Raw genomic sequence first — 25905 nt, 5'->3', positions numbered from 1 at the left:
AAAAACAAAACAACATCAGTTCACAAACCCACACGATATCATACATTTCTTTATAAGACGTATTAGTCAAAAAGAGTTGATTAGTCAAAAAGAGATTTATCTTATTCAGGCATCCCGCAAATCGTTTCAGAACAAGACCTGGACTACGCCAACGAAAATGAATGTATATTATTAGTCCTTTGAAAACCGAACCTCATTTAATAGATTCTGAAATTGTCTTATTCAAGGCAAATGCAGAAATGTAATTAATACATTGGTTACTGTTTGCGTCACTTCTTGAAGCTCCTTCAAGCCAGCTCTTGCACATAAAATCTCCTCATGTATGATGCAATGAAAACCTATCAATGGATGACCAACATGTTTTGCAAACAGATTTAAGAATCCTGCTCCCTTACCAATCATGCTGAATGCACTATCTGTTGTGACACATATCACTCTTGAAATATCAATTTGCGGAATAGATATTTCTACTCCGGTGGTGCGCTCAGGTAGTGTTACAAGGTTAATCATCTGTTCGCCTACTTCGTCAACCCTACAAAATCGAGCAAAGATTGCTAGCCTAGCTGATGATGTAATATTTATGCTGTCATCAACACAAAGAGAAAAGAACCTATACGAAGCCAAATCTTTTGTTTAATTGTTCTGCTGTATTCCTTTCCAACATAAGTGTCCTATCCTTACCTGTTTTTCTACTCACAAACAAATATTTAATGCGCTGAATAATTTTTACGTTTTCTGAAAGGCAAAAAGTAAAGGAGAAAAATATACTTTAGTGGTTTACCATGTTGGGCAATATTAAAACCCCAAAACTAACAGCAGCAACTAAGTTGGAACAAGACCTACCCGAAATAAATTTTATCAAAATATCGGACTGTCTTTTTTTTTTGTCTTCCTCAGTTCACGAGAAATTAATTCTCTTTATTCTTGCTCACTTTTATTTCTTATGAACAGTTTCAAATTGACTCTTTACAGAAGAAGTCCTACAAACAATTGATTCGGAACATAAAATGAATAATGCTGTCTTACCTATCTTAACCATACAAAATGTTTTCAGTGCAGTATTCTTTGAATTCTATAAATCCTCTTCATTTGAATGTTTATCATTCTTTGCTGGTGGTTGTGACATTCTGTACAATATGTAAAGGGCAGAAACGAAATAAAAATATATGATAATGGTATATTTATATATAGCATAAATACGAATAGAAAAAAGAGGAAGAAAGAAAGGAAGTCAAGAGGAGAATAAAGCAAAAGGAAAAAAGTAAATTACAACTGAATGACTAAAGTTGCACAACCACAAGACACATACAAAAAATAATTGTTTCCTTCATACAGCTTTCATGAAAATCGGATTATGTTGTGTAAAAATGTGGACAGAGACGTATGGACACTGACAAAAATTATAATTTTGACTGAGAAAATCTCATCATAATTATTCTCTGCATACACCTACCAAATTTAAGCAAACCAAAAATTAGTATAATTATAGGCCTACCTACACACATGCAAATGAAAGAGAAGGGGTATGATATGGTTTTGATGTTCCGAAATGCGTTTATGAACAGATCTACCTGTATGTCCATAGTAAGACAATTTACAGGAGCATGGAACCTCGTACACGCCAGATAGCATCAGAGGTGAGAGTTTGTCTTTAGGAGAAGGTAATAAGTTATAGATCTGGTTGATTGGTTTGTAGGTAGAAACAAGTTTATATTTCTTCATAATTTTTGAAAGACGTGCGGAGATGCCTTTGACATAAGGTATGGGAATCCTATGGGCTTGTTTTTGTCTAGGTTGATGTGTGGGGAAGTGACTGATGATTTTTTGAGTTGTTTTAAGATTATATCCATTTAGTATGGCTGTATTTTTGATAATTTCCAATTCTTGGTTTAGAGATTCTTCAGAGGAGCAGAATCTGTGTGCTCTGGTTACTAATGATTAAATGATGCCAAATTCACATTTTGATGATAAAGAAGGTTTATGTTTATCTAGAAACAGGTGTAGTTCTTGTTTGCATCATCTCGCATCAAATATAAGCTAGAAAAAGAATCTCCTTTCTGGATCTACACATCCAAAGAAAAGAAGATGGTTCCTTCTCTACTTCTGTCTATCGCAAGCCGAGATTTTCAGGTCGTTATATTCACAATTCTTCATCCATCATCATCATCCATCTCAAACATTTCTTAATAATGAGTGGGGGAAATATTTATTCTAATTCATATGAACATGTGCCGTGGAAATATGTATAGACTACACATAATGCAAACACCAAACATGTGTGCGCACGTGGGAGAGGTCAGTTGGTAAGAGATTGGTTATTAAACAATAACCAATCTCTGTATAGATTAAAGCATTTCGAGGAGCTCTTAGGGACCCACTCCAAATTTAAGAGCAGTAATCAATAGCTGAGAGAATTTGTGATTTGTATAAGGTTAACAAATGTTCCGCTGACCAACAGGATAGCACTTCTCTCATAGGCCGGTCTGGGGGCCTCTAAGGTGGCAGTCCCACCACCAGACTCGGGTGCTGAAGGCTAATCCCCTGCACACCTTAAAATTTCTCCCATTAAAAGAAATAAAAAAGAGATAGCCGAACTGCCTAAATGGTTAATTAGAAAGCGAGGAAAAAGATACATGAGATACGGAACATGGAACTTTAAAAGTCTACATGGAAAAGAAAACGAATTAATAGATGAATTTAAAAAATCAAGATTGGATCTGCTAGCAGTTACAGAAACAAAAAAGAAAGGTCAAGGTTGCCAGAAAATGAAAGATGGATATATACTTTTCTATTCAGGGGTAAACCCAATAGAATGGGGAAAACAAGGGGTAGCTTGCATAATTAAACCAGATCTCAAAGAATATATTACTAAATGGAACTAATAAATGAACGGTTGTTGACAATCACTACAGATTTTAAATCAGATAACCAAGTATTCACTGTGATTGTTGCATATGGCCCAAACGATAATGCTAATAAAGAAATTAAAGATGAATTCTTCGAACGCTTACAAAAAAACAATTATACTACTAGGAGACCTTAATGGCCGGGTAGGGAATCAAGTAGATGAGGAAACGAAACAAGTGTTGGGATCACAAGGAGAAATAACCCAGAATAATAACGAAGAAAGAATAATAAATCTTTGCCTTACAAATAATTTAGTAATAGCGAATACTATTTTCAAGCATAAAGAAATACATAAGTTTACCAGGCAAGAGCCCAGTAGAAACGAAAAATCTATAATTGACTACGCCATCATAAACAGATCGTACTGGAAGTATTCATAAAATACAAGAGTCTATAGAGTTCCTGAAATAGGCAGTGACCACAACTTATTAGTATTGGAAACAATCCATAAAATAAAAGTTGAAAAATGTAGAAAAAGTAGCAAGGAAATAAATGTTAAGATGAAGAACTACAAACTAAAGAAAAAAGAAACAGCCATTGAGTATAAAAGTAAAATAGAAGAGAAGATAAAAGAAATAGAAAAAGAGATATATGAAGACCAAGATGTGGAAAGCCTATGGTATAGGTTATATGGCAAAACACGTCTTCTAGAAACAAGCAAAGAAATTTGTGGTGTATCCTTAAATAATAAACAGAAGAAACATAAAACACCTTGGTGGACTGAAGAACTAAAAGAAGAAATTAAAAAGAAAAAGCAATTGTGGAAGAGATACATAACATCAAAGCTACAGGTTGATAGAGAAGCATACAATAACCAGAGAAATAAAGTTAAAACCTTAGAGAAAGAAGAGAAAAGAAAATGCTGGGAAGACTTCTGACATACTTTAGAACAAAACTTTAAAAGAAACCAAAAACTCTTCTATAATGTTTTAAGAAGAATGAGGTCAGAGAAAGAATGCCTCATAAAGTTTATCAAAAATAAGAATGGAAAGTTACTCACAAATTCTGAAGACATTATGGAAAAATGGAAACAGTACTTCCAAGAATTATTTGAAGATGCAGGACATGTAAAAAATAGAACCCTAAGAGCAAGACATGCAAGCAAAACAGAAAATCAAAGTGAAGAAGGTCATACAAATGAACAAATGAACAAATGAGCAGCAATAAATAAAATAAAACTGGGCAAATCAGCAGGTCATGACCAAATAACGCCAGAAATGGTAAAGAATTTAGGAACGAAAGCCATAAAATTTCTTTTACACCTATTCAATATCGCATGGAAAAAAGAAAATTATTCCCAATGACTGGGAAATAGCAATAATAATCTCTATATTTAAGAGAAGATACAACCGAAAATGTGAAAAGAATTTTGCTTTTAAGCGATCCAGTAAAATCGTATGCTTGTATTTTAGAAGAGAGGCTCAGAAACCAAATAGAAGATACACTAGACGAAATGCAATATGGCTTTCGAAAAAATAGAAGCACGCAAGATCTTATCTTCAGTCTTAAACAAATATCAGAGAAAACATTGGAATATGGAAAAGAATTACACGCATGTTTTATAGATTTCGAAAAGGCATTTGACCGAGTTCCTAGACACTTAATATGGCAAACGTTAAAGAAAAACAAGATACAAGATAACTTAATAGCAGCCATACAAAGCCTCTACAAAAGTAACAGAAATTATGTAAGAACCTGTAATAATAGATCAAAAGAATTTGAAACAAATGTAGGAGTAAGACAAGACTGTATCCTCAGCCCTCTTCTCGTCATCATATTAATGGATGAAATTTTAAAGGCATACAAAACAAAAACAAAACAAATTCCACCTAGGATACAGGAAACTGAAAGAAACCAGGATTTCATACATGGCTTTTGCAGATGATGCAGTGATTCTAGCAAATACAGCTGAATATCTGCAGTACAACATCATTTGGTATGAAGAAACAAAGAAAAGGAATATGACCATAAATATAAATAAAACAATGATCATATCTAGAAAACAACCAAAACACATAATAAAAATAGAGAACCATCAGCTGGAGCAAGTCCACTCCTTTAAATACTTGAGATCATATATACAAGAAGATGGTAGACTAGACACAAATTAACGGCAGGATAACCGCGGAACAAAGCTATTCTATGCAATGAAAGGCCCACTCCTAAATAAGAAAGAAGTCACCCAGAATACCAAAATGGCAGTATACCGTTCAGCGTTTCTAACAACATTAACATACAGTTGCGTGTCTTGGTGTTTAACAACAGGAAACACAAATAAACTACAAACAATTGAAATGAAATATCTTAGGAAAGTGGCACAAAAAACAAGACTATATACCGAATGAGAAATCAAACTATGAGAGAGAGCCTTCAAGTTGCACCTCTGAACCAATTCATAACACAAGCCCAAATGAGGTGGTTTGGGCATCTTAATCGAATGGAAGAAGGAAGAATAGCAAAACCTGTATACGAAAGCCAGAAAATAGAAAAAAGAAACATAGGCAGACCGAGGAAAGGTTGGCAAAAGGAAATTAAAGAAAAATTGGAAAAGAAGGGAATTAACTGTAAAGAAACAAAACAACAAGCCTCAGACAGGACGGTATGGAAATCTCTTCGGCAAATTCAAAATTTTTATCTGTATTCGAAGGCTTTTCTACATTCTTCATCCTTGTTATGTTATACATTTTTTCCTAACAAATAAAGTAGTTATTTATTATTTTTATTTCAACTGAATATTAGGTCTGGTATTACAATTTTCATGTTAAATCCTTTGTCACAACTTCCTAACATTATACTTTAGACTAACGTAATCATTTCATTATAGTATTGGTTAGTGTTGACTAAAGAAAATGAATCATACACACATGTACTTCCTAAGGAATTTGAGTCGTCCTTTCCTTCCATGTTTTTGCATATTATTTTTGGTAAAGACATCGTCATCCATGTTTGAGATTATTAACAAGGTTCTGTTAATTTCATTGTAGTGTGAAGGGATGGCACTACGATTTAGTAACTTGAGTTGCAATCGTAAATATTTTTGCGTGCATAATTAAGAAGAAATCTTTATACTTCCAATAATCTTTTATTATGTATTAACTGACCATTGCTAGTATGATATTGTAAGCATAATTCTAAAAATTCATTACTTTGTCAGAATATTAGTGAGCTACCACGTCAACATTTTTGCAACAGTTTTAATCAGTAGGATTCACGTAGAGTGGCCTACTTTCGCGACTTCAAACTTAATAAGTATCTGAAAGTAGAGTTATTATATTTCTTGAAAGCAAAATGCGCCATCAATGTCGAACAAAAACAAAATTGTAAAGAAAATGGAATGTTTACCTTCAAATAAATATTTATTCACTTTAATTATACCATTCATATTTTTCAGAGGAAGGAACTTTCGTTGAAAAAGTCTTTTTTATCGGATCATAGAACTCCGAGCAATTCACATTTGAATTCACTTTTAATTGAAAGAGATGTTTAGTGTTTTCAGTTAAAGGTCTGTTTCAATCAGCAGACCAAACATTGTTCATCAGAGAAAAAGCTCTGTCAACTGGCACTGTTTATCCCGGCAAGCAAAAGATGAACTCCATCAACTTTTGAAAGTTTTGACATTCATTCCCATTTGCTTTAATCAATTTGAATACTTCAGCTCATAAATTAACAACACTCGATGTGGCCTTCTGATATTCTATATTTTTTTTCTTTCTGATTGCTTGCTTTTTTCAATTTTACTTTTTAAACCTTGCAGTATTATTTTTATAATTGGAACCTCATCAAAAGGTTTGTCTATTTCAACAACTGATTTTTTAAGGAGCTGTGGAATTAACAAATTCTGCAGATGTTTCAATATCTGGCAACTGAAGCTCAAAATCCCGACTTAATTGTATCCGTAAAACTGCTCTACAGCTTCGAGACTGCTTTGCGATATTTCTAAATAACAGATACATTTCTCATAAAAATTCATAATTTGCTTTTCAAAATCTTCTTTATTTATATCTTGTTCGTTAGCATGCAGAAAGACAGCATTTGCTTGTAAAGCTGTGGGGATAAACTTGTTTCTTCTGTCTGTTAATTTTACTTTCAATTCCTTGTTCTTCAAAGCTACTTCTGTAGGTGAAATTTAATTTTTTTTTCAAACGTTATAGTGCCTTAAGAAATTTGAAGGCTGTCATAAACAAATAAGGCTAATAATCCACTGTTTGGATTTTCAAAAAAAAAATCTCATTAATTTGGGATAATAATTTTCAGACTGCGAAAGTAAGTAAGATTTCAATCCTATGTGACAATACTTTTTGGTACTCAATGTCTGCAAACGCTCAAAATTCGTTTGGTTTTTGTACTCTTTTTGTAAAAATATGAAAATTCCTGTATATTTTAATTACAATCGTTTCTATATTACAAAGTAGTTGATCAACACAACCTGTACACACTTCAAAGCTACTTCTGTAGGAGAAGGATTCTTCTGTAGTATTCTTTACACTTGTGAAGAATATGAGCACATCACCCAATTCCTGAACGTTTTCTATCCATTTCTTGTTGTAACTTTCTATGAACATTCGATTTTACCCAGCCTTCTCATTCCCCCAAACTTTGTATTTGTGTTATCTGCACACTATGGTACACTGTTATTTTCTATACCAAACTTTTTAAGTTTTAGTTCATGTGTCGGGTTAAAATATCTGCTGTCTCTCCTGTAAAATCATCAAATTCTATCAGTAGTACTTTAATTCCTAAGTGTGGAACAAATATTCTAGTCTGTTGGTGGCATCTACAGATATAATAACAAAATTGGCACTATTTAATTCATTTTGTACTTTATCCATTGCACAAGCCACAATTACGTTATTAGCTATGGCCTATGTTTTTGTCCTGGCACTGAAATAGTTTGGATCGTAAAGTTTTGAAATAACTTTCGACTGGATGATTAAAAATTTTATCATGTAGAACTGCTTGAAAATAAAATGTAGCTTCTTTAGCTGCATAAATGTAAACTTACTGACGAGATGATACAGGAAAACATAAGGCAAAATGTGCATGGAAGTGAGAATGATTATGGGATGAGTGAAGGGCGGAAGTGTAGAAATGAGATTTTAGAGAGATTCGGGGTGCTTCGGATCTCACTGCAGACAGCACAAAGTGAAAATAGGGGGTTGGGTAAGAGATTCTTGGTAATTGGAATGGAAAGGATGAATTTAGTAAGGATGGACAGGGGAAGAAAAAGGTGTAGGGAAAAGTTAATAAAGAAAATAGTACTAGAGGATTCGATGATTCATAGAGTAAAACCGAAAATATCTTTAAAGAATGTTGACCAGGAGCTACATTAGTGTGTGTGTGTGTGTGTGTGTGTGTGTGTGTGTGTGTGTGTGTGTGTGTGTGTGTGTGTGTGTGTGTGTGTGTGTGTGTGTGTGTGTGTGTGTGTGTGTGTGTGTGTGTGTGTGTGTGTGTGTGTGTGTGTGTGTGTGTGTGTGTGTGACTAGAGCTATAAAGAGAGGTGAGAGCGTAGATGAAATGAATTCAATGGTTGGGACGAATGATTTTGGAAGCATCGTAAATCGTGTGACAAAAGATTTGAGGGAGAGGTTGGAGACTGTTAGAATTAAGAGTAAGAGCGCTAGGATAGTCGGTGTGCTGCCCAGATATGAGAGTCGAGAATCGAGAAGAATGGCATTGGTGATAAATGAAATGGTAGCTAGGGAGTCTGGGATAAAGGGGTGGAATAGGATATGTGGATATATGAAAGAAGTTTTATGTGAGAAAGGAAATATATGCTGATGATGGTCTGCATTTACATGAGTACGGAAGTAATCGTTTACAGAAGTTACTGTTTAATGAAAATATATGGATATTAGATCAGTGAAACGAGAGTTATTAGAATTGGAAGGAATTAGGATGGTTGTCAGAAATAACAGCGACAGAGAGGCTGGAAATATGAAGACTCAAGGGTAAAGCTTAAAAATACCCTCAATTGATTATATACCAATGCGAGAAGTATATGTAATAAGTCAGAGAATTTATAGCATTGGTTATTACAGTCCACCTCAGACAATAGGAATATCGGAAACATGGCTAACCGGAAATGATATCTTGACTGGCATTGAAGTTGATGGAGAAGACAGAAATTATCAGAAAGGAAAGGGGTGCATTGCTGATGATAGCGAATAGGTTGTGTCCATGTAGATTTGTGGAAGTAGCTGGTAAAAATGAGAGTGTTGAAAGTGTCTGTTGTGAAATAAGTGTTACTAGAGAGAGTGAGAGGTATAGGGTATTTAGCTGGAGTGTGTTACAGACCTGGGAATAATGAACGAAATGAAAAAGAAATGTATAGGCAAATTAGTTTAGCTAGTAAAAGAGCGTTATATTAATGAGAGAATCCAATTTTCGAAATATACATTGAGAAGAAGAAATAGCTTATGGGAGAAAGGAAAAGATTTTCTTGAATTCTTAAAGGATCATATAGTTGGTGATGGAAGGAACCCCTAACAAAATGAACTGGAGTTAGTGATAACTTAAGATAACGTAATTTTTAACAACTTATCAACATTGCCACCAGTTGCAGAGTTATCATGTAGTCCTGACCTGGAAGATGAAAAAGCATGCAGAGGCATCTAGAGTAAAAGGGTACATGTGGAACCATAGGGCAGAATATTATGAAAAAACTCAGAAAACAACTTGAAGGAGTTCTATGGGAAAAAAAGTACTTGAAGGGAAAAGAAATTAATATCGCCTGGATCATAGTTAAGAAGTATTTGAAGAGGAGAATAACAGACTGGATGCCTAAATCAAAAAGGATTAACAAAATAGGTGTTAAATTGATGAATAGAAAATTAAGCAGGAATCGCAGAAGAAGAGAAGATTATGGAGAAAATGTAATCTTCGAAGATGTGATGCGAGAAGAGTGACAAGTATAACAAGAAAGGGGAAATTATGAGAGTATGAGAGGAGATTAGCGAAATAGAATAAGAAAACTCCCAGAGAATTTTTCTCTTATGCAGCTAGGAAAAGAAAGAATGATCAGGGGAAGATAACTCTGCTGGATAAAGATGCCGCAACAGTAACCGAGGAAGAAGTTATTCTAGAGTTGTTCAGTGATCAACTTCGTTAAAGGTTTTCATACTGATGGTAATGATACTACTCTAAGGAAACAGAAAGTTGAGGAATCAATACTTCAACCTAGTTCCTTGAAGGTAAATGAGGTATAAGTCTATGATTGCTTAAGTCATATTGATGTGAATAAAGCCATTAGATTAGATGGAATTTCACCACGTGTTACGAAAGGATACACTAAGGGACCGACACTTCCGTTAACTCGGCTGTTTAATGAGAGTACAGCGTCATCAACAATTCCTAATGAGTGGAAAGATGGGAAGATTGTCCCATTGCATAAAGGTGGAAGCAAAACGGTTGTTTCAAATTACACACCAGTTTGCATTTTTGGAGTGGCTGTTACGATCTTGGTGAGATTGTTGATCAGTTTGTTTGTTAATGATATTGCTGTGGTCTGCAAGCTGATATTCAGCTGTTTGCGGATGATGCTAAGCTTGGAAAAGTTATTAGGAATGATACAGATGTACTGGTGCGTCAGAGCGATTTGAATAAATTGGATATTATGTATTATTATTATTGTTATTATTATTATTATTATTAAGAGAGACCTCCAGGGAGTCAGAGATTCATCGAGGGAGGCCACATACTACACACACCAGCTATCATACTTATTCTTGAATTCATTCACACTGCTTGCACTCACAACATTCAATGACAATCATTCTAATCACGCACAACTCTTTCAGAGAAAAATCTAGAACTCACCATCTTCTTGGCGACCTTCATTCTCAGCTTCCAAGGATGCCCTCTCGTCATTTCCCCACCCTCCATAAATTGAAAAATTCCATCAATTGAAATCCTGAATGACCCTTTCAGAAGTTTGTGAGTCACAATCATATCATTCCATTTTCTCCTGTTTGCTAGTGTTTGCAGTCTACAAATTCTCAATCTGTCTTCATGATCAGTATTCCACAATCCTGATATCATTTTTAACACTCTCCTTTGTACTCTCTCCAATATATCAGAATCACAACGGAAACCAGGAGACCAGACGACCTGCGCACAATAATCCAAGTGAGATGTTATCAAGGCCTTGTAAAGAGGCAAAATAACACCATTATCTTTAAATGTGAACATTCGTTTGCATTTCAATTATCTTTTGAGTTGTATTTGCAATCTTTGTCACATGGTCCTGAACTTCAACTTACTATAAATTAACACTCCAAGATCCCTAGCCTGATCAGTTTCTTTTAGCCTAATCCCACAAATACAATACAACATTGGATATCTAATCATGCCAAAGTGAATGACTTTACATTTACTGATATTGAACTGACACCCATTTTCCCATACCCACAATTCCAGTCTGTTCACTCATGCTGCATGTAATTCATATCAGCAGCATTCCGATTACCCTACTTTTACTTTGCATCATCAGCAAATAAGTGTATGCCACTTGTCAAATCCTTCCCAATATCATTAATGTACAGACTGAATGACAGTGGATCAAGTACTGACCCTTCTGGTACACCATTTGTTACATTAAACCTTGCAGACTCGGATCCTCCGTATACCACTTTCTGATATCTGTGATCAACCATCCTCTTATCCATGCTAATATTGTATAACCCAAACCCATTTTCTCCAATTTATGCAGCTGTGTGCCATGCTGTATTCTGTCAAAAGCCTTAGCAAAATCCAAAGTATCAATTATCCATTCCCCACGTCTAGTTCAATGGTAACATTGTTATAGAATGTAAAGAAGTTGCTAAAACATGACATTCCCTTAGTGAACCCATTTTATTCATTGCTAAGTACAGATTCGCTATTAACCAATTTCTGAATGCTGGTCCTAACCAATTTTTCCAAAATGTGTTAGGGCCAGCGTCCTGAGATACTAATTGGTCGATAGTTGGATACATCGGTCTTTGCAGCACCCTTATGCAATGGAATTACTATACATTCCTTCCATTGCTACAGAATCCTCCCTGTTCTGAGACTCATTAAACAACCTGATCAAATGAATGGCCAGTGCCGATATTCCACCAGTCCCGATTGCTGAATTCTTATTCAGTTTATGCAACAGCTCAAATACCTTGGCCTCACACACGCCCTTTTTTTCATCTAGTGAAGAGGTAATAGTGAGCTCACTGTTGCATTCACCAGGTTGATAGCTTTTAACAAAATATGTATTCAGACAAGTGGCGATTTCAATTTAACACCAGTATATATAAGGTTTTGCATTTTGGATCTCAAAAAAGTAAAGCTACGTATCATATTGCAGACGTTGTATTACAAGAGGTGGAGAAAGCATGTGATCTTGTGATATTGGTGGATAAAGAATTGAATTTCAAGGGACATATTGCAAAACTAATAAAAACAGCACAAAGAAATGCCCGTATAATAAGAAAACACTAATAAGTAGAGCTTCCGATGTGATCATTCCGCTGTACAAGGCTTTGACCACATCTGGACTTCTGCGCATGGATTTGGTCACCTGCGGTTTTAGGTGAAAAGCAAGCTGCAGAAAACGTTCAGAGATGAATAACAAAAGCAATATCGGGATTGTGGAACTGACTATAAAGACAGGTTGAGAGAATGTAAATTACAGGCACTAAACAATAGGCGAAGAGAGGGGATATGACTGAGACACACTCCTTAGCAATTTATGTCTCAATTATATTGCCTTAAATAGATATCCAGGATATTTTTCAAACGGTTGAAGGAGGGAAGGGGGATAGAAACAAGAAGTCATTCTTGGAAGTTGTATAAAGGTGTGGTGCATAAGATAGAGAGAGAGAGAGGGGGACTTTTTTGCATGGAGAGTGGTTGGTGAGTGGAATTTATTGCCACATGAGATAGTAAGTGTGCAAACATTGAACCAATTTAAGATGAGGTATGATTGACATTATTTATGTTAGAATGCATTGTCTTATTGCCTCCATTGATGAGTCTTGACTCCAGGAGGTGTTTGTATAATAATAAGCATAGTCATCGGTTTTCGACTCTTTGCTTTTGAAAAATACATCAAGAGGCTTACTAATATTATGTGCTCTGACAGCCGTCTGTTCCTGTCATTCATATGTCAAAAATTGTTGGAATGGAAAAATCCTTTTAACTTCCTTGATCATTATCTACATTTTCTTTGCTTTACACCATCCCGCACATTCAGAATAAATATTGACTGATTTTCCCTTTTAGTCGTTTCCGACCGTGGGTGACTTTGCAGGCATTGCCCACAAAGTATTCCTGGTGAGATTTTTACAGGGTATTTCACCATTGCTTTCCCCAACACCGTCCCCCCCCAATTCTATCCGGGTTCAGGACCAACATATGGCTGGAACATATTCATGACTGATCTGTGTGTTCACGGGGCCGATTTGCCTATTCTCGGGGACGAAAAACCCGAGTTTCCGGGTGAAAAAACCTCCTACCTCCGTATGAGATCGGCTAACTCATCTTTCGTCGAAAGAGACCAGATAAAGGTTCCTCCTGTTCTGACAGGATTCGAACCCAGGTCTTTTCGACCAAAGGGCTTCATCTATACTACCTGAGCTACGGAGGCTAATAAATTCTAATAAATATTGTCCGGACAGAATAACAGAATACAAAGAGCCTTCAAATGTAAAAAAAAAATATAGTTCATAGGAAATAAGGCTTTTTTTATATTGTGACTGTATAATTTGATCTTATAGTGTCTTCTGTATGGTATAATTATGTGAAAAATTGTCTTAAATATATTTAAAACAACTTCATGAGACTATAAAAATCTGTTGAAATGAAAAGACTGAAAAGACAAAAAAAATTAAAATAGAAAGGATTTACAGTTATCATAGAGGAACCCAATAGGGATAGATGGAAGGGAGACTCTTGTAGATAGGCTTACACGTTGGTAACACATGACTATTAAATTATTTAAGAAATTTACAACGTATACTGGAATATTAATTAAAAGAAACTTTAATAAATACCTCCTATATTTCGGCAATGTCACATTGCCATCTTCATTGGAACATATAACAATGACACATGGACGCAGGCACTAGAGAAATCAAAGGAAGCAGAAGAGAGAAAACTACTGTTGTTCCTAGAGTCCTAAAGGTTCCCCCTAGCGGGGTATGTTGGGTTGTCTTGACTGTTGGGCTAAAGTTCTCAAGATGCAAGCTTCCCAAATTTGGGACAGTCTCATGCACCCCAAAAAATCCACAAATATTAAAACCGGTTAATCACAACCCCTCCCCCCTTCATAACAAACATTACACTAAATCCATCGCCATTCCTTATATACAGGACAACTCTGAAAAGTTAACTAAAATCTTAAAAAATATGACCTGAATTGTTACAAACCATATAAAAAATTGGCATCCCTTATCCACTCCACCAAAGACCAACCACTTTCCCTACTAGACCTACTTGGAGTATACCAGGTCCCTTGAAGCTGTAAACTGTCCTACTTTGGCCAAGCAGGCAGGACAGCAAATCTCAGGATTTCGGAACACAAAGACTATATCCGGTTTCACCAGTACAGTCACTCGGGGATTGCAGACCACACTCTGGATACCTGCCACATAATACGTTGGAAGAAAGCCACGTTAATACACCACAGCAAATTTAAATATCAAAGATTGTTTATGGAATCAGCCTCAGCTCCAAAAAATGGTCCAAACCTCAACAAATGTAGGTGCATGAGACTGTCCCAAATTTGGGAGGCTTGCATCGTGAGAACTTCAGCTCAACAGCCAAGACAATCCAATATAGTCCGCTAGGGGGCACCTTTAGGACTCTAGGAAAAACAGTATTGTTTTTCTCTCTCTTCTGCTTCATTTGCTTTTTGTAGTGCCATAGTTGTATTTTTCCATGAAGATAACAATGTGACATTGCTAAAATAGGAGGTATTTATTAAGGTTTCTTTTAATTAATATTCCAGTATACATTGTAAATTCCTTAAATACATACATGATGTTAAATAGTTCATGGCAAAAACATGATGTTAAAAAGAGAATCATGATATCATTATAAATTAACAGAATTGAAGAATTTAAATTATTTTAAGTTAAAACTTTGAAGGAAAACACAGATCTAATCCAGGAAGTTGGAAAATTAAAATAAGAGTTAAAAGTAAAAATCTTAATATGTTATAATAAGGAAAAGAAACATATATATCATTATAAATTCAGATCTAAGTTCGTAATCCAGGTCACAGCTTCAGGAGCCACTTGTGAAAACTCATTTCAGTCATTCTGATAAGCACGGAAGGTGCATTCTGTTACAATATGTTGCATAGTCTGTCATGGAGCACCACAGTCACATTCTGGAGATGTTTGTCTGTTCCATTTATAGAGAGTATCTCCACATGGTATGATTTGTCCGAATTCTGTTTAGTACCATCCATGTTTTGCGAGGTAGATCTGATCCTGTGATGAATTGATCACCTTTAAAGATGTTATGCAAATGTTCTTTCTTATTTTCCTTCCACTTTGATAAATGATTAAAATTATTTAGCACTAGTTCTTCTGCTGCTCATAGTGATGGATGGCGAGATTTCAATCTCTTGACGTTAAGAGTTGGGAGATCCTGATGAATAGGTAGGTTTGGATTACCAGCAATTTTTTGGAATTCACGCACTAAAGAATTCAATCTACATAATTCTGTAGGAATAATGCCTGCTAAAAGAGGTAACCAATATGTTGGGGTCGATCTAATAGAGCCTGTAATTAATCTTAAGGTATTCTTCAATTGAGAATTGATACGTGAGAATACCATTCCTTAAATAATTCCTTAAATAATTTAATAGTCACGGAAGGGGGACATTGGAATAGAAGAAAAAGTGACATTACTATATCTCCAGTGACCTTTATTTGTATTGGAAAAAATACGTAACATAATAAGGATGAAGAATATAGAAAAGCATTCAAATACAGATGAAAAAAATGAAATTTCAGAAATGAGTAGCATTATAGATGAACAGTTTCTTTATGATGAATACTCAACTTTATTTCCTGAAGAAATTTGAATTTCGGATGGAATTATTGTAGGATATAGCTTGATAAAACCACCTTGTGGGTGGAATGAATTACCTGAAAAAGTTAAAAAACAGAATTTTTCTTGGTTAATTAAATACAACCATTAACTGAAATGGGACATTGCTTCTCTTTCTATGGACAAACTAAGGGATTGGATAACAATCACATGCAATCATCAAATATTGCTTGTCAAAGGGCAAGAAAAATCACTAATATTATCGAAATTAATAAGAATACATGTTCTTGATATAAATGATATTGGTTGTTCAAAACGTGAACATATAAATTTGTGTTCTTACACACATTGCTGGAAACATAAACAAAGATTCTGTGCTTACATTAATGATCAAAAATATGTGTATTGGTTAAAATTAATAATAATGCATATATTAATATTATTACAGTAAACTTTCGCATGCAGTTTCCCAGATAACACCAGCACAAACATGAATAAGATTTTCCCCATGATATCACAAAGTAGGGTTACATCACAGCAAGGAGATGTCAAGAAGCATTAGAAAACATGAGCATGATGTCATCTGTATGATTTATATTTAAAGGAAACAGACAGACTAAACTGACCTATAAGGGACAAGACTCGAGTCCATTTTCAGTTTGGTTCAGTTTATTTCCATTTCACATCGTCTTGTGTTATGCTGTGTGTCTATTAAAGTAATATAATGAATGAGTCACAAATGCCATTGAAATTTTCTTTCTTCAGGAAAGCAGCATGAGACAAAAACACACCACATAGCTCTAAAAGAATGGAAACCTATTGTTGTTTTGGGAGATACATACATAGATGTGATTATCGAGAAGAAGCAACTGGTAAAATCTGCAACAACATTGGAACGATATCTTCAGTTATCTGCAGCTCAAGGTAGATTATGAAGTTGATATTGGAGATTGTATTGTTATCAAATGCCAAGATGGTGAACTTATGATCCATGCAACATCAGATGCTGTAAGTAAAATTTTCTCTTGCTGATCATAAAACCTGAATTACCAGCTATCCCTACTATGGAATGAATTATAGCAACTCATCTCAACTGTTTCGATGCTAAAAGTAGATTTTCTAAACTATTCAGTTCGATATTTTGGGACATTTACAAACACTAAACGTAGACCACTTGTGTATATTTGGTGACAAAGGAATACATGGAATCTTTAAGAAGGCATCGTGAAATTTCTGGCTAACACCATATCAGATGCACAGAGCCATGTTTCTGATGGTCTCGGATCTAAAGATTCTTTGGCATTATTTTGAAGTACTCACCAAAAGCAGTAAGTAATGGACAGTTTTCTTATTAAAGTCATTGGAAATATAAAGGGTGTAAACTAAATCATTGGAAATATAAGGGGTGTAAATTAAATCATTGGAAATATTTTTAGGTAATTACATGTTCAAATTATTCTCTGTGAATATACTTGTAAATAATATTGCAATAAAATAAAATGTGCAGTTGTAAACTTAAACGAACATTTTTGTGTGACTAGTATGTTCTTCATACCACGTCCATTTTTGTAACTCAGAGTGAATTTTTCCTCAGTTATTCTGTTTAGAGGTTGATATACAAATCCATAATTTTAATGCAATTCTGTTTAATTATGGTAAAAAAAAAGAAGTTAACATTTAATTCGAAAAAAATATATTGAACTTTTATGATCATTAAAATTACATCGAACATTTGTTGATTATTCAAAATATTCGAATGAGTTAATATAAAAAGATTATTGGCAACATAAAAGATTTCTATTTAATAATGCATGCAAAAATATTTATGATTGAAAACTATCAAATGATAGTGAAATTACTAGTTAAATTAATACAGGAATGAAAAAGGGGGACAACACTGATATCCATTAATTAATTATTTTAGGAAACGATGTACTGCTACCTATTGACAAGAAAATATGAATTTAAAAAAATCGCTTCTAGTAACATCTCTTAACACTGAACTAAAATTGCTAGTCTATATTAGGGATGAAATACAACACAATTAAATTACCAATCATCCTGGCATCTGTTTGCACAACAGTGAAATTAATGAAGGGAATGAAAAAAAAACAGAGAGAGAGAGAGAGATGGTGGGGGGAGCACTGATATACAGTAATTAATTAATTTAGAAAAATTTGTACTACTACCTATTGATAAGAAAACGTGAATGAAAGAAAAAACACTTTGTGTGACATCGTTTAACAATAAACTAAAAATTCCTATAGTGTTAAGGATGACCACACATTTACAAAATATTATTGCCATCTGTTCACACTACAGTGAAATTAATTCAGGAACAAAAAAATGGAGATATTAATAGTCAGTAATTAATTACTTTAGTAAAATATGTTCTGCTACTTATTGACATGAAACGATAATATAAGAACACACTTGTGGTGACATCTCTTGATACTAAACTAAACATTTCTATAATCTAAATTAGGGATAACACACTTAAATTATTTGAAAAATTCTTTCTTCCACCTATAGACATATATCCTCACCCATAATTACATGCTCAACCCATTACACATAATTCCACAGTTGAACCAAAGACACACTGCAGCATCATCAACAGCTGGATTCCTAAGGGCACCTCCCAGAATTCCATACTCTTACCATAGCCCAGAATTCCATATGCTAACCATTACCCAGAATTCCATATACTAACCATTACCCAGAATTCCAAACTTGATCCAAAAGAAAACGTGACATCATTTTACATTACCAAGGTACATCCTAGAATTCTCCACGCTAACCATTACCAAGACTCCATGCTCGAACCCAAGACACAAGTGATGCCATTGACAGGTGGATCCTCCTGGGCACTTCCCAGAATTCCATACTCTAACAATCATCCATAATTTCTTACTCTAACCATTATCCAGAATTCCACACTAGAATCAAAGTCATACGTGATGTCGACACAGCTGGCATCACCAGGACACATTCCAGAATTCCACCCTCTACCTTTACCCAGAATTCAACACTCAAACCAAAGACACATTGTGACTTCATTGACAGCCAAGTTCCTGAGGGCACTTCCCAGAATGCCTTACTCTAACCATTACCCAGAATTCCACATTCAAATCAAAGATACATCATCATGCATAGCCAGGTCTTCCATGACACTTCCCAAAATTCTGTACTCTATCCATCACTCAAAATTCCATACTCTAATGATTATCCAGAATTCCACATTCAAACTAAAGGACAACGTGACGTCATTGTTAGCTGGCATCACCAGGTCATATTCTAGTATTCCAAACTCTAACCATTATTCAGAATTTCATACTCGAACCAACGACACAATGTTACATCATCGACAGCTGGATAACCCCCCGCCCCAGAATTCCATACTCTATTAACCATAATGCATCACTCCCACCAGGCGCTTACAAGCTGATGCAACCAAGATACAGTGACGTCTATAACAGCTGAAGCCCCGAGACACTCAATGATGCAGTAATCTGCATCTGATAAATGATTATTACTTACCACAACATAATAACTTCAATCAGTGACGTCAAGATTGACGTCACATCCCCATTTTTTCCCTAAGCCTATTTGGGTCATAGTGACTGATATTCTTCTAAGGGTGATAATTTTTTTGGAAAAATATATTCATTTAGGAAGTAAAAATCGCACGGGTAATAATGAATTTCCTTGATACTGTATCTATCTGTTTATTAATATTTGTTTGTTCGTCGAGCTCTAATATTGTGTTCTTCTCTATTGTACTATGTGTATTGAAAGAGGAAATTTTTTCATTCCATGACCTGGATGAGCTTATGCTTCTTGTATAATTGTGAACATTTTTATGAAAACCTGAAACTGTCTGCATTCGGATACTCAGTATATCTAGAAATGTAGTTGAAAGGAGGAGATGGTACTGTTTAGTAAGCTTATAGGTTTACCTTAGCTGCCTCCTTATCTTAACCTCATATGCTTAACTGCTTTGCTGTTAAGCATATGAGCTATTCGTGTATGATCATGGGGACAACAAATGACTCATCATCACAATCTACTCTCATCTGCCTAGCTAGAAAGGAAAAGAAACTGAACTTAAATGCCTAGAATCTTCAAGGAATTCTCCTCACTACCGGGAATGTTGAACTACAGAAAATCGACACTTTGAGTATTGAATCGAACACGTTTCGGAATACCTGAGGCATTAAAAGAGCCACTGCAGAAAAGGAATTTGGAAGAATGTAAAATGCAGATTTTTATTCAAAGAATATCTAAAACAGAACGTTGTCTCTGCGTATGCCCATGCTATGAGCGAAAATAGTCAAAATCAATGTAACACTAACTTAATTAAAATGGGATAGTAAACCAGTTATAGTGACATCGATTTTCATTGTTCGATCTACAATAGCTTCAGGTATTTCTATAGAAAGGATAGAGCATCTTGATTACGAATTCTACAAAATTTAATCGGTAGTTTCATATGATATTTTTATATTCTTTCAGCAAGTGATGTCGTGTGATTGTCAGAAATGAACTGCCATCAGAGATTATGTGAATTTAAACAACCAACAATCTGGAATTTTTACATCTCGTCTTGATTACTCTATCTTCATACACCCATCGAAACGCTTCCAAATGAAAGAAATAAATGAAATTTATTTCTTTCATTTGGAAGTGTTTATTCATGTGTATATTGAGAGAACAAAAAAAAGTAAATTTTTACTTCTTTGAATGCTGTGTTGCTTCCTGTGTAATAAACGAAATTTATGAGGCAAAGATAAGGAGTTTGTGATCATTCTTCGTAAGCAATAGAGAGCCTTTTTTTACCTTAATTATAGAAACTGGAATGACAAGGAAATAGGAACTCATGAAAAGTGTACATTTTCTTTTTGAAAGGACGTGGCTGATGGTATTCGTTTTTTGCATTAGTAAAGAAGTTAATACAGATATATAAAGTAATAGTGATAGAATGAGGAAACGAAACTTTTATTTGAAAGTAATGGGAAAGAAATCTCACTTATACTGCTATATGCATCAAACAAATTCTGCTTGTGGAAAAAAGCATTATTTGAGGAATAGCTGGAGAGAATTATTCAAACTTGGAGTCCAATCATATTTGCCTAGTGGCTGTGCCCTTCGCAACCATATGCCTCGGGAAGGAATGTCCTAGATTCGATTCCAGTCGGTGATGTGAGGAGCTCAAGGATCTTCCTTAGCCATAACCAAGTTAGCCGGTCTTGGGCGTGGACGGTGGGTTCCCCCCCCCCCAGTTTATCCTGGGGTTTTTTCATCCAGCAAAGCAGGCAAACCGGCCTTGAGAACTCAACACCACTGGACATAGGATACACCGGGGCACAGGGCTGACCACCTTATCCTGTGAACGGTTTTGGTCCGATGATTAATAAACCCTCGACACCGCAAGGTAAAAGAGGGAGATGGAAGATGAGATGAGATAATGTCCGATTTTTTTAAAATAATTATTAATAATGAAAGAAAAGATGAAGGAAACTATCAGATTTTTTTTGCGTAAGACATTTCTTCAAAATTGGAAACAAAAGATTGAGAAACTACAAGACGCAGAATTACAGCTTTCCCTCTGGTCGTTCTCTGCAAGTCGAGATAGATGTTCCCTCTAATCCAGCTTCACCATCGATGCTGGAGTGTCTCACCGTTCTGTCCTATCACCCACTGTCTTTCTCTTTTTCATAAATGACCTTTCCCCAATCACCACTAATCCAATCCGCAGCTTTGCAGACGAAAGTACTTTCCACTCATCGTACTCATTCGACAAACCGTGCAGTAACCAACCATCGCAATTTACAAGATCATCTACAACTAATGACATAAACATTGATCTCCATACTATTCTCCAGTCGGGCGAGGACAGCGTTGTTATGTTCAATGCCACCAAAACACAGTCTCGCCTTTTCTCTCGTAAAAGAGATCTCAGTTAACACAACAAATCTGCTTCTTCTCTTCATCCTTTATTCCATCCACCTCCATCCCCTGGAACAGCATTCTTCGTGATGTGTTCCTAAACAATCACAACTTTCGTCTCTTCAAAAATACAAAAAAAAAAAAAAAAATTAGTACACTTCTCTCTCAGTCCTCATTTGCACTCCACACATGATGACAAGAGGCCTATAAGCACTAATGTGCTTATAGGCCTCTTAACCTCTCGTGCATGGAATCAATTTTAAAAATAATAATAACTAAATAGAGAGCAAAGTTGTGATGATCAGCAAAATGTATAAAATATTATATCATCTTGATTAAGACTAAATTAGAGATGTTTATCATAGGCTTCTTATAGACACCTTTAACGCCTGTACAAAAATAAATTTCGCAAGGGAAAAAAAGATATAGAAAGATAGGGATGTGTACATTCAGAGAGACTGGGGATAGTCAAGAAACTGAGTCTCGTATCAAGTTCAAGACCTATTACAGATATATAAGTGAAAAATAGGGAAATGAGTCTGAAAAAGGTTAAATCGTTAAAGGAGGTGCAGAATGCAAAATTTCCTGGAATATAATATTTGCATTTTGAAATGATCAAAGCATTTGTTAGTTCACGATTAAAATCTTTGTGCGATATCTTCAGTGACACCTTGAGAAAGAAGTTGGTACTTGATGGATTATTGTCCCAATATATAAAAGAGGCCTAAGTGCAGTAGTAGTAACTAATGACAACAATATTAATGGGTTACTGTGCAAATATTTATAAAATTATAATGAAAAAAAAGAAGGAATGAACAGAGAAAGGTTTGAAAGAGTTGTTTGGATTTAGAAAACGGGAATCAACTTTGAATTTTTATTTTTGCTGCAAAAGAAATAACGGAGAGACAAATTTGAAGAAATAAATACATTTAATTACATTTATAACTATTTCGGATTGGAACAAAGTTTATAGGTCTCATCGTGGAAAAATGTGGAAAAGGTAAAAACAGTATGAAGAATATGTGTGTTAAATGAAAGTCCTCTGTGAAGTATAATTTGGTAATTCGGAGTGGCTTACACTTAAAAATGGAATTTGACAAGGAAATGTCTTATATTTAATGCTGTGGTGAGGAACAAAGTCCTTCATATGGTTAACGATCAAGAGAGAGAAAGTTTCCTTACTAAAATAATTCGTCTTGTCTGTCCAAAATATTGAGTTCCACACTAGCAGGGGGATGCTATAGATATCTCGGAAGGTGAGAGGGTGTAGGCGATCCTTAATTTGTCTTATACAGATAGAAATCTTGTTTAGATGTTTGTTTATAGTTCTGATTCTATGTCGAATCAGGGGAGATCTCAGTTTATCATTTGTGCCTTTGATGTAGGGAAAAGATACGGTGTATGTATAGTCTGGCTTAGAGGTGGGGATTTGTTGTTCTTTTTAAGGAGTTTGGCCAGAGTTTTTTTTATTATTATTATTCTGTATTCGTTTGTTGGAATAATGTGATTAGAGCCTGTGGCTCCAGGAGCAGTGCTTGTGTTGATCAGGGAATTCACTCCTTCCTGGAGACTAAGGTTTTGAAAATTCCAAACTTCTGGGCAGGATGGTAGTGTGAAGTGGCAAGTGAAATTGATTCAAGGATGAATATTATTGAGGAAATACACAAAGGTACGAGACAGCACCTGTGGCCATGCAGCCAAATGGCAAAGACATCGTCTATATACCTCAACGATACTTTGGGCTTGAGGGAGGGGAGGCGGAAGAATTAAGTGCCAAAGATTTAAATGATTCTATGTAAGACTTTGCAGTAGAGGTAAAGGTAAGGAGTCTATTGATATACCTTCAGTCTGTTTAAAGAACTGGTTGTTCAAGCTACAATACCCCTTTAAGGCAGTGCATAAAGAGTTTGCAAATGTCAGGAGGATAAATTTTGATCAGGAGGATTAGTGTATCTTATATTGGAACATTTGCAAAAAGTGACGACACATCAGATTTTACTAAGCGATCATTCTTCTCTAATGATCTGTTCCCAAGTAGACAGGGAGTGCCTCTTTTTTACTTTTGAAATGTGTTGAGTTTTTTATGTAAGACGATGTCTTGCCGTTGAGTTCGGATGCTAAATGTTTTGCTAGTTTATAAGTGGAACAATTCAGCAACTTCCGGCAAACAAGGTGATCCACAAATTGTCGGATTATACACTTTCGGACATTCTAAATAAAGGGTTTAATTTAGCTATTTAATATAGTTTAATATAGTTGAAGCATATAGCATTAGATTAGAGGCCGCTGCCGTATTTAAAAACGCAAGTCCTCAAAGAAGCAACGTCTCCAAAGGAGAAAAAGTAGCCCTGAAATTTTTTAATAAATAAATAAATAAATAAACCTGCTTTTAACAGAGTACGGTAGAAATTCTGTTTGCCTTATGCAGAATGAGATATATCTTGAAACTTAGAAATATCTCAATACTTATTTGAACATAGTATAAATTTTACACGGTAACACATCTATGTCAAATGCATAATGATTGTCATTCCAAAAGTTTCGTTAAGTGTTTGGCATGCTGCAGCACCAATATGAACTGCTGTGATTAGTAGTATGCTGTACATTTAAGTAAATAGTTTCGTCTTGTCTGTCGTACATTTCTCACCGCAAAAGTTGAAACCTATAGATTGCACAGCAGGTTTCGAGTTTTCTTCGTGGGAAGACTGCTGTATTTTAAGAAGTCATTTTTATTTTCAATTCTTTAAACAGTTATTGAATATTAATTAATCATCAGTATTTAGAACTACATAAATTAATTGCTATAATCAAAGTGAATGAAATCCCAGAAATATTATGTATCCTACCTGAAAATGCTTGAGAAACATGCATCGAGATAATTAGGATTGCAGTTAACCTTATCGAATATTTCATTTCGATTAACTGAATATGTCGTTCTTACCAAAGAAAGTCTGGATGGGTGTGTTCACGGTCAAATATACAAAAAGTGCTTCGCCTTAAATTCTACTGCTTTTATCAAAGCAGCGAATATGAAATGTGGAAATCGATCTCTATCTCTACAATGACATGCAGATATTGCTAGAACTGGTCATTGATGACCTCATAAAACTTATCAAACTTTAGTCCATGCAACAGTGTTCACACACACATACATAACGAAAATGCGTAGTGACAATCTAATTGGATAGGCCGATTTATGAGTCAACCATTATCTTCTGGAAACATGTAAATTATGAAATTTTTCCCATAGTTATCGGATAAAAAATAAAACGGTTCTCAAAGAAAAGGCGATACCATAAGTTTTTTTCCCAATAACTGTTAGGCAGTTTACAAAAGGCCTAACAGTAAAATATTTTTCCTTTCAAAGTAATGATTTTACTTTGAAAGGAAAACGTCTCACAAAGTTAGAGAGAGAGAGAATATCTACATCATTTGAATAATCTTCATGAAGTAACAAAATCTGAAGCGACACAACCGTAAGCCAAGTAATTTACCACTTTCAGTATTATAGTAACAGTGCCGAACATTCGAACATTAATCATACAGCATCGTGCAGGTTTAAGAATAAGAATATAATAATGCTATGATAAAATTGTTTTTGCTGTCAGTACATACATCTTTGTGACATTCAGGAAATCAGATTGTGCAATGTTCGTACGGAATGCATGATATCATACTCGTATTATCGCTTCTTACATTTCTGTTTTCTTCTACTTTTCCCCTCTCTTTGTACTCACGGAATGATGTGATACTCAATAATAAAAAGAATCGAACTATTACTTGACACAGTAGATTTCTGATGTTTTGTTCCTGAAGCTTTTACCTAGGATGAGAGTAAAAGCACCATTGGAAATGGGAAAACAGCGTAAGCTTTTAGTCAGTAATATCATTGGATTCGTCAATATTTACCTTTTTTTTTTTGGCTAGATGGTATGAGGGTGTATTTCAAGTCATGCTGAAATACACGGGTTTCACACACACACACACACACACACACACACACACACACACACACACACA

General features: G+C 35.0%; 1 protein-coding gene across 3 annotated transcripts in view; it reads right to left on the bottom strand.

Annotated features, from left to right (window-relative positions):
- LOC150110360 (uncharacterized) overlaps window positions 1-24843 on the bottom strand; it is a 91643-nt gene extending 66800 nt beyond the window's left edge. For all 3 annotated transcript variants that reach the window (XM_090393224.1, XM_090393243.1, XM_090393233.1), the window contains exon 1: window positions 24732-24843. In XM_090393224.1, the coding sequence (XP_090249350.1) occupies window positions 24732-24798 (67 nt within the window). In that variant the 5' untranslated portion in view covers window positions 24799-24843. The remainder of the gene's footprint in view (window positions 1-24731) is intronic.
- Between the last annotated feature and the right edge of the window lie 1062 nt (window positions 24844-25905).

Source organism: Typopeltis vanoorti, chromosome 1 (genome assembly GCF_054136105.1).
Source record: "Typopeltis vanoorti isolate ZY-2024b chromosome 1, IOZ_Tvanoo_1.0, whole genome shotgun sequence".
Lineage (NCBI taxonomy): Eukaryota > Metazoa > Arthropoda > Arachnida > Uropygi > Thelyphonidae > Typopeltis > Typopeltis vanoorti.
The sequence above is the reverse complement of the archived record's forward strand: the minus strand, read 5'-3'. Positions and strand labels throughout refer to the sequence as shown.